Raw genomic sequence first — 14,763 nt, forward strand, 5'->3', positions numbered from 1 at the left:
GGATTCATAGATCTGGATCGCCATGAACGTTGGTTGCGCTTTTCCAGTTGCTCACGCCCACCCGAAGAGCCCGGAGAGCGCTCCCGGGTGTCTCTCCAGCTATCCCCAACAGGGTTTTTTTCTTTCTACGTGCTCTCCTCGTCCAGCCAGGTCTGTACTTCCGATGGAGTCGTAAAGAACCAAGACCTCCCATTAGTAATGATTTTAAGCTCTGCTGAAAAGAGCATCATATACTTAATGCCCCTATCCCTTAGGGCTCGCTACACACCGTCAAAGATGTGCCGCTCCTGCTGTACCTTAAGAGTAAAGTTTGGGTAGAACCGCACAGTAGTGTTCTCGTACTGTAGGTCACCATGGAGTTGAGCAGCTTGCAGAATGGCGTCTCTGTCCCTATACTTAAGGATCCTGACTACGATCATCCTGGGGGATGCTACAGGTTTCAGTGGAGGGACCAGGGCTCTGTGTGCTTTCTCCACTGTGAAGAGAGCGGACAGCCGCTTAGGTTTAAGATGATTCAGTATTAAGTCTTCAAGGACGAGGTCCACACTGGGGCCTTACACCTCTTCTGGAACTCCCACCACTTGGATGTTGTTGCGGCGGGCCCGCCCCTCTTGGTCCTCCAACTTCAGGGCCACCTGGTGGTGTTCATGAACAAGTTGTTGAAACTTTGCCTCCAATTTGTGTGCGGTAGATTTTAGCTCTGTGATGTTCGTCTCCGTCTTTGCAACTCGCTCTGATGTCTTTTTCATATCTGCTCTGAGCAGATTCATTTCAATCGAAACTTTGTCTATTTTGGTTTCCAGCGTTGTTCCCAGGACCTGAATGGCCGCCATGATCGAGCTGAGGGATGATTCCTGGGTTTCAGTTTTCCCCCCTCAGGCGCCTTTGTCTGTTGTTGTCTGTTTTGGGACCACCTATTTGTCCAGCTTATTCGACTGCACGATGGGCCCCCTTTCGGCTTCATTGCGTGGTGGTCCCAGATGCTGTTTTATCGGCACAGTGTAGCCCCTTATGCAGTATAGACTCTTCGCACTACTTAAGGATGGCTCTGGTCTCGAGTATGGGCCGTAGTCGGTTAGTAGACCCTAGTGGGAATGGTGCAATCACTTAACCCACGCTCCCCTCAGATACAATAGATCTGCAAGTATTTGCTCCCTGAGATGCTTATTCGGTGCGGCCGCCATGTTGGAACCATGCGTGTGGCGCAGTCTCTTCCCTCAGTGTATAGTGCCCCTTTGCTATGTTCCGAAATCAAAATGTGTGTCCGACCCAGTCACACCCCTCCGAGGATCGAGTCGGCGCTTCAAAGAACGTCAGTGTCATGTATTTTGGCGAGATCGAGCGCAGCCTCACCGGGCAAGTAGGTCGCCTCGACCGTCCCAGCCCCCAGAAGAGGCCGTTGTGGCATCCCTTCTGATGTGCCACACGGGTCAGTTGACCAGGAGGGTCCTGTTTGGGGTCACCCCCACACCAGCTGTCACAGAGGGGCGAAGGGTTTATAGGCCACAGATTCCACCCTGCGTCACTATTAGCTACTGGATGCCATGACCCCACAGTTCAGGCCTTAATCTGCGAGGAGTGAGGATCCCTGCACAGCCTCCTCGGGGCGCAATACAGGAGGAGCCCACACCACACGAACACCACAACTCACCTAGGTCCAGGACCACGACACTGGCACTACAGTGAATCCTGAGGACGCTGCTCAGTCCTTAGGTCATCCTCCACTGGTGCTCCGATCTTTTCCGGACCGGTTTTTGCTCATGGGGTAACTCTGTTGCATGTGAACAGGATCACTGTGATGATCTGTGGTGTCCTTGCCGGTCACTCACCCGATTTTGCTAATCTTCAGTGGCCGCCTCCCCTCGGTCTCACTCTGGTGGAGCAACCGCACAGTGTAGGGTTGTTTCCTCCCTAGCGGACCCAATAGGTGCTAGAGCGAGTTTCCGGCAGCAAGGGGTGCCCCTTATCCCTTCCACAATAACGGGCTCGTCCCAAACGGATATCGCTGTCATCCCCGGACTACGATATAGTCACGCGGGGGCCCCAGTCAATCTCGCTCTCTCAGGCTACTCACGATGGTCCGCCACTTCCGCCAATCATGTCGCAGGCCGCAGCCACCCGATACCGTACTGGGCTGGTACGGCAGTGCGGTAAAGGAGTTTCAGGGCCCAGCTCAGGCGTCCACTGGTTCCGCACAAAGGCCACATCGCCGCGTGCGGCAGGACGGTTCGGCCACGTGCTACTCAAGCACCGCTCCGCCCCACAGAGGCCATCGTGTGCGTTCTTTCTCCCGGCTCCGTCGTCTGTGATATCAGCAATTTCGGGGCTTTGCTCATTTTTTTCAGCACATTTAGTTGCGGCAAGTTTCCCGCTGGCACTGGAGACCGCAGCAGCACTGCAGTTGTAGGAGAAATGCAGGATAATATGGGCGTTTATCTCAGCCCCGGCGGAGCTCTCTCCCTCCTACACAGCCATCTTGCCAGGCCACGCCCCTTTCTAATATATATTAAACACAGTTTGGAATGTAAGTTTTAATTCTTAAGTGTAATGCTTATGACTGTCGAGTCAGCCCTCTGCCAGGTGCCAGATGCCCTAGGGCCTAGTGTATTAGCAGGAACATTTCAAGCGTTCAGCCCACCATTATCTGTAAATAGCACTGATGAGTATTAGCGCAACACTTTTTGTTGTATACTTAACAATTTATTTCCTATATAGTTTTACCTCTCAGAAATAAATTCGAACTATTCAAAATTGTGATCAAAAGAAGTGTGAAAATAGGGCAGGGAAAATAAAGCGAGAGAAAAGTTTAAGGAGGATTAGGATAGACATGTACTGTGTTTTCCAGAACTCATGACTAGCCACATTTCACCAGTGTCTAGTTTGAAAGGTGAACTTTGGCCAGAGTATTCTGTGCAGTGTAGCAGTCACAACTTCAGTTTCTTCGACAGGCCGTTAGCTGGAAAATTGTGTTCAATATTAATACCCACGTGTGTAGTAACCTTCGTATTCCTGGTCATAAATAAGGCCTCTTCATCCGCATATCTGCCGTTTATTTGCAGTTCATTTTGATTTAGGACCTTTTGGCCTCAGCACTCCTACCGCTCAGTACAATTTACATTAGGCCGCGATAGACGGTGCTGTTCGAACAGATTGGGCATAATTCACAGACGGCCTTCGCACTCACGGCGCGTGTCCCGCACTGGTGGGGAGACCTCCGCAACGGAAAACTGCTGTACGGAGGTCCCGTCACGAGTGCGTAGGCCGTTTTTGAAATAGGCCCATCGTGAGGGCAGTGCCGTGCAAGCAGCACGTGGCCCAAACCTCTCCCCCGAATGCTGTCTCACCTCGTTGGTGTCAATGCCATTGTTGACAGACCAGGTGGCCTGGAAGTACTCGAGCATCCGCTGCTTGAGCGGCTTGGGGATGCGGTGGATGCGGATGTAGTCCCTCAGGTCACGGGTGCGGCTGTGGTACAGGAAACGCCTCGCGTACATGCGCTGAATGATGGCCGTCACATTTCCAAACACCACAGCGTGCATCAGAGCTGGAGAGAGACGGAGACACGAAAAATCCAGTGAGATGCAGGGCGAAAGAGGGAGCGGAGTTAAGAGAGACAGAAGAGGAAGACAATTAGTTGAAGAGGAGGGATGACCAGAGAGAAGAGATGGGAGGCGAGAGAGCAGCGAGTGAGATGGGAGGGAGGGGCAGACAACCGGAGGAGGAATCTGGGACTGGGGGGGTGAGACAGGAAAGCAATGGAGAGGGAAGACAAGGGAAGGGGCAATACAAAGCTTACAAGGAGATTGAAAGCAGGGGGTGGTTTAGGTCGGGCGCACTGACATGTAATTGGTGCTAATGACTGGTTGGTGCCGGAGCTCTCCATGTGGGTGTGCGACAGCTTCTTCCCGCTATTAATGTTCTCCATTGCTGGGGAGACCGCCTGCCCCCCACTCACCGCCCACAAGAGCACACACGTCGTTTCCACAGCAACATCCCACAACTTACTAATACACAAATTAGTACATTTCAGATCTCTGCAAGAAAGCACATATGTCGACAGTGTTGTACCGGAGACCTCAGCAACAGCTCCTGAGCTTGGAGACGCCTCCTCCTCTCTGTGAAACCCAGGCTTCTGTGGAGAATTCCATTTCAAATAGTTTCTGTTTTATTTAATGAGGTTATTAATAAGAAAGTTGGTTGAAATTCTGCACTTTTTACATTCTTTTCCCATAGTGCTCAAGCATTCCCTTCCATGACCCAAGATTATTGGACTGCTAAACCAGTGCACAACCATTCAAACGCGTGTGTTTGCTCAAATAAATCTATGGATACGTCAAGGGCCCCATGAGTGACTGCTGTGTGTGTGTGTCTATATGTATGAGTCACTCTATGCCTGAAAGGGTTTTGTTTTGACTTTTACTGGGTGCGCCCTTGTGTCTGGACAAAGCTCTACCTCTCTGAAGAGCTGTAATACTGTGGCTGGAGTGATAAATGGCTTTTGTCATTTTACAGCTCGGCAAGGACTGCACTGTGCTAGTCCTATGCTTAAAGACTTTGCTGTAGAAATGGCAAAAGACTTTGTCATTTTCTATCTCGGCGTGGATGGCACTGTGCTAATCCTATGCTTAAAAACTTAATGGAAAAACAGACATTTGAGGTTAGCAGATCTAGAGTGTCGCTGGTCTTGAGAGTGCTCTAACAGGAGCTGCTTTCCACCTAAACTGGAGAACTACCCAGAGTTCTCGCCTTCTTTTTTGCATAATTTATGCATCACTCTAGACCTGAAAGGGTTTTGTTTTGGTATATATATATATATATATATATATATATATATATATATATATATATATATATATATAAACAGTCCACTTCCTCCCTTTACACCGGGACCTTCCGACTGTGGTGCATTCCAGGGGCGGAGGTCGCCCTGTCTTAATTGTTTGCCACAAAGACACAGCAGCAGCTGTGTATATGCACTCCCATCCAGCGTTATTAGAAATCCACAGAAACAGTGCGTGTGCTTCAAATCGATTTATTTATCCATAGCGTTCCAGCATGTAATCACGGCAATAACGGAACAAAAACCCAACGCGTTTCGGCGAGTAAACCTCTCGCCTTGCTCACGGGTAACTCATTTGTGAAAAACAACCAATTAAATAAAGTTAAAGTTTTACAAAAAAGTGCTCATGTGGTCAGTGGTAAGGTAATGAACATAAACAAAGGACACAGGTAGCGGTCACTTTGGCAGACATCTTAAACTGGTACTGATAACAGTATGCTCGATATCTAAACATGTTCAGAGTTTGAACGTTGTATATCTCTACAATACATTGCTATAGTAGAATGAGCACCTTCATGCGTAGTATGTACAAAATCAATTATATGCCCAGTGGCTGATTTAAGATGACAAAAGGGCCGCTTGCAATGTCCCCATGAAAAGATTACTGCATAACCATCTAGGTACAGTCACTACAAATTAAAAGTAGAGAGGCTGAAGCTTGATACATGATCCAAGTGGACCTGAAAATAATGATCTAGACTTTTGATGTATTAATTACATACATTGCAATATTGTTGAAATAAATGGCTGTTCGGTTACAGTGCCAAGTGGCCAGATATTGCCTCAACTGGTCAAATCACACATAAGTAAATCAAATAAAGGAAAGAAAATTGCTGATGGGTAAGGGTGAACCTGGCTACGCTCATCTTAGTGTTCCCATCACTTCCTCCCCAGTGGGAAATTCAACACCTATTCAGTTCAGGTGACAAGTCCTCTTGATCCTGTATAATAGCGGGAAAAAGAACAGATATACAGCCTGTCAGCTTATACGAATTCTCAGGTTATGCATAATATTATTCAGGTTATGTTCAAAATTTTCTTATAAAATACTAGTGCTGTAGTGATGTCAAGGTGATAAACAGTTAAAATATTGTTGTTTGGCAGGATTCTAGGGACACATTTTGAAAATTTACATGTTATTTACAAATTACAGTCTTTCTAAAAGAAACACGAGAACCAAGGCCTGGGGGACCCCGAGGGGGATACCACATAAATATAGTCTGATTGATTACTCTCCCAAATGCCAGACCATCTCTTCCTCCGAATTCAGACCCCCCGGAATCAGGCTATCTAGGTCAATGATGTACCTGTTCTCCAGCTGTCGTAGCTTGCGAATCTTGTCCCCCCTCTTTTCATTTGTGGTAATTTGTCCACCACAAAGAATTTTAGAAGGTTACGATTTCCTCCATGAAATTCCTCGAAATGTCGAGCAACCGGGGAATTCTGTTCTTTATTTTGAATTGCCCTCATATGTTGCAAGATCCGAGTCTTTGCGGGAAACATGGTACTGCCTACGTACTTTTTCGGGCAGGGGCACATGAGGACATAGACGCAATATTCTGACATGCAGGTTAGATGTTTCTCAATCGTTCTTTCTTTGTCCTCTACAGGGAAATACACTTTCTTCACATTTGTACTATACTTGCAGGCTTTGCATTTCATGCAAGTATAGAAACCCTGGATCTTGGAGGTATTGGGTTTCATCATACTCACCTCATTACAGCTCACCTTGCTTCTGAGTGTATCTGCTCTGCGGTAGGTGCTACTGGGTCTCTCTTTGAGGATATCATTGAGAGTGGGTTCGGTCCTAAGGACTTTCCAGTGTTTTTGCAAACTTCTTTTTACCCTCCATGACTTGGAGTGAAACGTGGAAATGAACCTGATTGTTTCATTTTCCCCGTTCCTCCTACCCTGTTCTGATGTCAAGAGGGATAAATGACTGACTTTCTTTGCCTTTTCATACGCACACTCTATGGTGTCTTGTTTGTAGCCTCTTTCCATGAATCGTTTTTTCATGCACTCTCCTTCTATTTCAAAGTCAGAGTCCCTACTGCAATTCCTCCGAGCCCGGAGGAATTCTCCATATGGTATGCTCTCAATCAAGGCCCTTGGGTGGCTGCTTTCTGCGTGGAGTAGGGTGTTTCCAGCGGTCTTTTTGCGGAATAGTTTCATAGCAAGTTTCCCTGCAGCAACCTCCACATTAAGATCTAAAAAGACTGCCCCAGATTTGCTGATATTGCCCTCCAAGGTCAGATTGAGATCATTTCTGTTGAGTTCCTCAATAAATGATTTGGCGATGTTGTTTGGACCTTCCCAGATGATAAATAGGTCATCTATGTATCGCAGCCATAGTTTCACATGGCTGCGATACAGATGGTTGGTCCTGGCAACTTGCTGCTCCCAGCTCGCCATAAAAAGATTAGCGAAACTGGGAGCAAAACAAGTTCCCATCGCCGTCCCTTGGCACTGACGATAGTACCTGTCATTGAACACAAAATAGTTGTGTTCCAGACAGAACTCCATCATTGTGATGATCATGTTTGTATGTTCCAAATAAGAGATCGATCTTCTCTTAAGGAACATACGGCAGGCCTCAACACCATTGCTATGTTTTATAGACGTGTATAGACTACACACGTCTAATGTGATGAACAGATAGTTCTCATTCCAGACAAAATCTTTTAATTTGGTGATAAAGTCCCTACTGTCTTTGAGGTAAGATGGGGTTTCTTCCACAAAGGGGCGTAGGAAGTGGTCGATATACCTGGATGTATTCTCCAAGAGGGAACCAATTGAAGAAACAATTGGTCTCCCTGGAGGATGTTTGGTATCTTTGTGCAGTTTAGGTAGCAGGTATAACACTGCTATCTTAGGATTGCGATTCAGGAGAAATGAATACTCATTCCATTCAATCAGCCCTTCATCTTTCCAACCCTTCAACATTGCAAAGTATATAGTGTTAGTTTCTTCAATCTTTTCCAAGGATGAGACCTCATAGCAGTCTGCACAGTTCAATTGCCGCATACCTTCAGCAACATAACCTTTAACATCCAAAACCACCACATTGCCCCCCTTATCGGATTGTCTTATCACAGTAGAAGAATCATCACGCAGTGCTTTTATGGCAATACGTTCACATTTGGTCAGATTGTCTCCTGACCAATGTTTTTGTTTTGCCAAATGTTTAAAGTCAGCAATCATAAGGGATTCAAAAGTGTCAATACCACATGTTGGAAGAGAGGGATTAAATGTAGATTTCGGTTTAAAAGAGTTGGGACAGTTTAAGTTCGTTTTAAAACCCAACGATTTGGCATCAGACAATTCACTGGTGGGTGTACCCATTTCTAAGCTTTTCAAAGTGATCAATGCCTCTACTTCAATTATACTTTCACTGGCTGGTTTAGTACTGGGTGGGGTAGAGGCAGTGTTCTTTACTTTAAGCTTATTCCACTTGTGTAGTCTTAATTTTCTAGTGCATTTAAAAAGGTCAATACGTTCTTGTGAGTAACAGAAATTAGATGTAGGACAAAAGGAAAGGCCAAATTGCAGTACCTCATGCTCACTCTTGGATAGCGAGCGTGATGACAAATTTATCACATTCTGTTGGTTCATTTTCCTCTTCTTTTTTGGCCCCGTGTTTCCACTCCCATGGGGGCTGTGTTTCCTCTTGCCGCTTCCGCCCCGCCTGACTTTTGGTTGGGCTTGTTGTCGTTTTCTCCTTGACTTCCTCTGCCTTTGCCTTTTCCTCTGAATCCTCGGCCCCTTCCTCGGCCCTGGTCTATTTGCCAATTCTGTTGTTGTTGGGTTTGGTTCATACGTTTGAACTCCTCCCAAAAATTTGACGACTTGGTCGGATCTTTTGTCATATTTTCAGTAGATCCTGATGCCTGTTCCTCCACAGACACGTCGCTCTCTACTACTTCCTCTCCGGATTCAGCTTCCATCTGGGTTTTATCAATGTTGGCTTGTATTCCTTTGCGTACCATATGATCATATTTCTTGCTGAATGTGAATACTCTCCCGGAGCTGTAGTCAATTTGATCCCTTAGGAATTTGCGTTCCTTTTTAGCTATTATTTCGTCTTCATGTTTACTGATTCTTTTATTGATTTCCTCCATTTTTTTAGTAAAGATCTCTGTTGTTTCCTCCTTGGAGATCTCCTCCTTTAGTTCTGCTATTTTCTTTAGTAGTACAAGTCTATCCTTCCATGCATGTTTTATTAGGATAGATAACATCCTGTTGGAACAATCCATGAGATTCTCTGCCCACTCTTCCGCAAGCTCCATGTCTGGTTCCTCATAGGAGGGTGCTATTAAAATCCGTAGACCCCTTGGGATTCTCTTTTCTTCTTGGTACTTTTCCAAGGTTATTGCCTCCCACCATTTGGAGACCTCTTTACGGATTAGCTTTTCCAGTTTGTTGTATTTATTTTGTAAGCTTAATGTTGCAGAATGGGGTTCTTTGTTGGATTGTCCAGGGGTTGTTACTACAAACATTTTCTGCGCCCTGAGTCTCCTGCGGGACTCTATGTCATCATCCATATTGCCGTGCCTTTAAATTGGTAAAATACCTTTGTAATGCTGGTAATTTGCAAATGTTCGTATTATCCACGTACTGTTTGTATTGTAAATTACAAAGGTATTTTACCAATTTAAAGGCACGGCAATATGGATGATGATATAGAGTCCCGCAGGAGACTCAGGGCGCAGAAAATGTTTGTAGTAACAACCCCTGGACAATCCAACAAAGAACCCCATTCTGCAACATTAAGCTTACAAAATAAATACAACAAACTGGAAAAGCTAATCCGTAAAGAGGTCTCCAAATGGTGGGAGGCAATAACCTTGGAAAAGTACCAAGAAGAAAAGAGAATCCCAAGGGGTCTACGGATTTTAATAGCACCCTCCTATGAGGAACCAGACATGGAGCTTGCGGAAGAGTGGGCAGAGAATCTCATGGATTGTTCCAACAGGATGTTATCTATCCTAATAAAACATGCATGGAAGGATAGACTTGTACTACTAAAGAAAATAGCAGAACTAAAGGAGGAGATCTCCAAGGAGGAAACAGAGATCTTTACAAAAAAAATGGAGGAAATCAATAAAAGAATCAGTAAACATGAAGACGAAATAATAGCTAAAAAGGAACGCAAATTCCTAAGGGATCAAATTGACTACAGCTCCGGGAGAGTATTCACATTCAGCAAGAAATATGATCATATGGTATGCAAAGGAATACAAGCCAACATTGATAAAACCCAGATGGAAGCTGAATCCGGAGAGGAAGTAGTAGAGAGCGACGTGGCTGTGGAGGAACAGGCATCAGGATCTACTGAAAATATGACAAAAGATCCGACCAAGTCGTCAAATTTTTGGGAGGAGTTCAAACGTATGAACCAAACCCAACAACAACAGAATTGGCAAATAGACCGGGGCCGAGGAAGGGGCCGAGGATTCAGAGGAAAAGGCAAAGGCAGAGGAAGTCAAGGAGAAAACGACAACAAGCCCAACCAAAAGTCAGGCGGGGCGGAAGCGGCAAGAGGAAACACAGCCCCCATGGGAGTGGAAACACGGGGCCAAAAAAGAAGAGGAAAATGAACCAACAGAATGTGATAAATTTGTCATCACGCTCGCTATCCAAGAGTGAGCATGAGGTACTGCAATTTGGCCTTTCCTTTTGTCCTACATCTAATTTCTGTTACTCACAAGAATGTATTGACCTTTTTAAATTCACTAGAAAATTAAGACTACACAAGTGGAATAAGCTTAAAGTAAAGAACACTGCCTCTACCCCACCCAGTACTAAACCAGCCAGTGAAAGTATAATTGAAGTAGAGGCATTGATCACTTTGAAAAGCTTAGAAATGGGTACACCCACCAGTGAATTGTCTGATGCCAAATCGTTGGGTTTTAAAACGAACTTAAACTGTCCCAACTCTTTTAAACCGAAATCTACATTTAATCCCTCTCTGCCAACATGTGGTATTGACACTTTTGAATCCCTTATGATTGCTGACTTTAAACATTTGGCAAAACAAAAACATTGATCAGGAGACAATCTGACCAAATGTGAACGTATTGCCATAAAAGCACTGCGTGATGATTCTTCTATTGTGATAAGACAATCCGATAAGGGGGGCAATGTGGTGGTTTTGGATGTTAAAGATTATGTTGCTGAAGGTATGCGGCAATTGAACTGTGCAGACTGCTATGAGGTCTCATCCTTGGAAAAGATTGAAGAAACTAACACTATATACTTTGCAATGTTGAAGGTTTGGAAAGATGAAGGGCTGATTGAATGGAATGAGTATTCATTTCTCCTGAATCGCAATCCTAAGATAGCAGTGTTATACCTGCTACCTAAACTGCACAAAGATACCAAACATCCTCCAGGGAGACCAATTGTTTCTTCAATTGGTTCCCTCTTGGAGAATACATCCAGGTATATCGACCACTTCCTACGCCCCTTTGTGGAAGAAACCCCATCTTACCTCAAAGACAGTAGGGACTTTATCACCAAATTAAAAGATTTTGTCTGGAATGAGAACTATCTGTTCATCACATTAGACGTGTGTAGTCTATACACGTCTATAAAACATAGCAATGGTGTTGAGGCCTGCCGTATGTTCCTTAAGAGAAGATCGATCTCTTATTTGGAACATACAAACATGATCATCACAATGATGGAGTTCTGTCTGGAACACAACTATTTTGTGTTCAATGACAGGTACTATCGTCAGTGCCAAGGGACGGCGATGGGAACTTGTTTTGCTCCCAGTTTCGCTAATCTTTTTATGGCGAGCTGGGAGCAGCAAGTTGCCAGGACCAACCATCTGTATCGCAGCCATGTGAAACTATGGCTGCGATACATAGATGACCTATTTATCATCTGGGAAGGTCCAAACAACATCGCCAAATCATTTATTGAGGAACTCAACAGAAATTATCTCAATCTGACCTTGGAGGGCAATATCAGCAAATCTGGGGCAGTCTTTTTAGATCTTAATGTGGAGGTTGCTGCAGGGAAACTTGCTATGAAACTATTCCGCAAAAAGACCGCAGGAAACACCCTACTCCACGCAGAAAGCAGCCACCCAAGGGCCTTGATTGAGAGCATACCATATGGAGAATTCCTCCGGGCTCGGAGGAATTGCAGTAGGGACTCTGACTTTGAAATAGAAGGAGAGTGCATGAAAAAACGATTCATGGAAAGAGGCTACAAACAAGACACCATAGAGTGTGCGTATGAAAAGGCAAAGAAAGTCAGTCATTTATCCCTCTTGACATCAGAACAGGGTAGGAGGAACGGGGAAAATGAAACAATCAGGTTCATTTCCACGTTTCACTCCAAGTCATGGAGGGTACAAAGAAGTTTGCAAAAACACTGGAAAGTCCTTAGGACCGAACCCACTCTCAATGATATCCTCAAAGAGAGACCCAGTAGCACCTACCGCAGAGCAGATACACTCAGAAGCAAGGTGAGCTGTAATGAGGTGAGTATGATGAAACCCAATACCTCCAAGATCCAGGGTTTCTATACTTGCATGAAATGCAAAGCCTGCAAGTATAGTACAAATGTGAAGAAAGTGTATTTCCCTGTAGAGGACAAAGAAAGAACGATTGAGAAACTAACCTGCATGTCAGAATATTGCGTCTATGTCCTCATGTGCCCCTGCCCGAAAAAGTACGTAGGCAGTACCATGTTTCCCGCAAAGACTCGGATCTTGCAACATATGAGGGCAATTCAAAATAAAGAACAGAATTCCCCGGTTGCTCGACATTTCGAGGAATTTCATGGAGGAAATCGTAACCTTCTAAAATTCTTTGTGGTGGACAAATTACCACAAATGAAAAGAGGGGGGGGACAAGATTCGCAAGCTACGACAGCTGGAGAACAGGTACATCATTGACCTAGATAGCCTGATTCCGGGGGGTCTGAATTCGGAGGAAGAGATGGTCTGGCATTTGGGAGAGTAATGAATCAGACTATATTTATGTGGTATCCCCCTCGGGGTCCCCTAGGCCTTGGTTCTCGTGTTTCTTTTAGAAAGACTGTAATTTGTAAATAACATGTCAATTTTCAAAATGTGTCCCTAGAATCCTGCCAAACAACAATATTTTAACTGTTTATCACCTTGACATCACTACAGCACTAGTATTTTATAAGAAAATTTTGAACATAACCTGAATAATATTATGCATAACCTGAGAATTCGTATAAGCTGACAGGCTGTATATCTGTTCTTTTTCCCGCTATTATACAGGATCAAGAGGACTTGTCACCTGAACTGAATAGGTGTTGAATTTCCCACTGGGGAGGAAGTGATGGGAACACTAAGATGAGCGTAGCCAGGTTCACCCTTACCCATCAGCAATTTTCTTTCCTTTATTTGATTTACTTATGTGTGATTTGACCAGTTGAGGCAATATCTGGCCACTTGGCACTGTAACCGAACAGCCATTTATTTCAACAATATTGCAATGTATGTAATTAATACATCAAAAGTCTAGATCATTATTTTCAGGTCCACTTGGATCATGTATCAAGCTTCAGCCTCTCTACTTTTAATTTGTAGTGACTGTACCTAGATGGTTATGCAGTAATCTTTTCATGGGGACATTGCAAGCGGCCCTTTTGTCATCTTAAATCAGCCACTAGGCATATAATTGATTTTGTACATACTACGCATGAAGGTGCTCATTCTACTATAGCAATTTATTGTAGAGATATACAACGTTCAAACTCTGAACATGTTTAGGATATCGAGCATACTGTTATCAGTACCAGTTTAAGATGTCTGCCAAAGTGACCGCTACCTGTGTCCTTTGTTTATGTTCATTACCTTACCACTGACCACATGAGCACTTTTTTGTAAAACTTTAACTTTATTTAATTGGTTGTTTTTCACAAATGAGTTACCCGTGAGCAAGGCGAGAGGTTTACTCGCCGAAACGCGTTGGGTTTTTGTTCCGTTATTGCCGTGATTACATGCTGGAACGCTATGGATAAATAAATCGATTTGAAGCACACGCACTGTTTCTGTGGATTTCTAATAACGCTGGATGGGAGTGCATATACACAGCTGCCGCTGTGTCTTTGTGGCAAACAATATATATATATATATATATATATATATGATTTTCATCAAGCACACTGGGTATTTAAATAACTTGCGGATGGCGTTTCTGCATGTGAGCAAGGTTACAGAGGTTACCAAAACACGTCATAGCTGCTGGAATAAAACAAGACCTGATATTTCCACGAAATAATTGGTGTCCGTATCCTGTTTTCCTTTTGCAACCGGCTGGCAGCGTAAAGGAGCGGAACTGTTTGTGTGTGTGTGTGTGTGTGTATATATAGGGCAAACTTTGTTGGATGGATATATATATATATATATATATATATACATATATATATATTCACAAATAGCTCCGCAGCACCTCCGCAGCTGTTTTTCTGTGCTAATAAAATCTTGCACCTGATCCTGTGGTCCGTCTCCTCTCTCGCTGGTGTGGCTGAGCAAGCTTGCCGGAGGTGCTGCGGAGCTATTTGTGAATATTGAAGCGGAAGTGGGTTTGCTTCGCTATACGGACCCCCTCGCTGAAAAAAGACGGCAGCCGTATTTCAAACCATATATATATATATATATATATATATATATATATATATATATATATATATATATATATATATATATATATATATATATTCCCAACTCCGGTCTTTGACTCGCTTCAGACCTTTCACTCGAGTGCACTCAAAAAAAGCCAATATGCAGGGGTTGAGTTCAAGCAATTTCCAATTATTTAAAGCAGCGCTTCTGCAGCCAGTTTGACGAACGCGTTTCAGCGTTTCCGCCTTCGTCAGTGTCAACTAAAGCTTTACTCATACTGATTTAAATAAACAACAAACAATAACCATTT

General features: G+C 44.2%; 1 protein-coding gene across 2 annotated transcripts in view; it reads right to left on the minus strand.

Moving 5' to 3' along the window:
- Positions 1–14,763, minus strand: part of KCNH3 (potassium voltage-gated channel subfamily H member 3) — a 454,232-nt gene that overhangs the window by 181,376 nt on the left and 258,093 nt on the right. For both annotated transcript variants that reach the window (XM_086964034.1, XM_086964026.1), the window contains exon 9: positions 3,345–3,544. In XM_086964034.1, coding sequence (XP_086820160.1) covers positions 3,345–3,544 — 200 coding nt within the window. The remainder of the gene's footprint in view (positions 1–3,344; positions 3,545–14,763) is intronic.

The sequence above is a fragment of the Lissotriton vulgaris genome, chromosome 1_1, assembly GCF_964263255.1.
Source record: "Lissotriton vulgaris chromosome 1_1, aLisVul1.2, whole genome shotgun sequence".
Lineage (NCBI taxonomy): Eukaryota > Metazoa > Chordata > Amphibia > Caudata > Salamandridae > Lissotriton > Lissotriton vulgaris.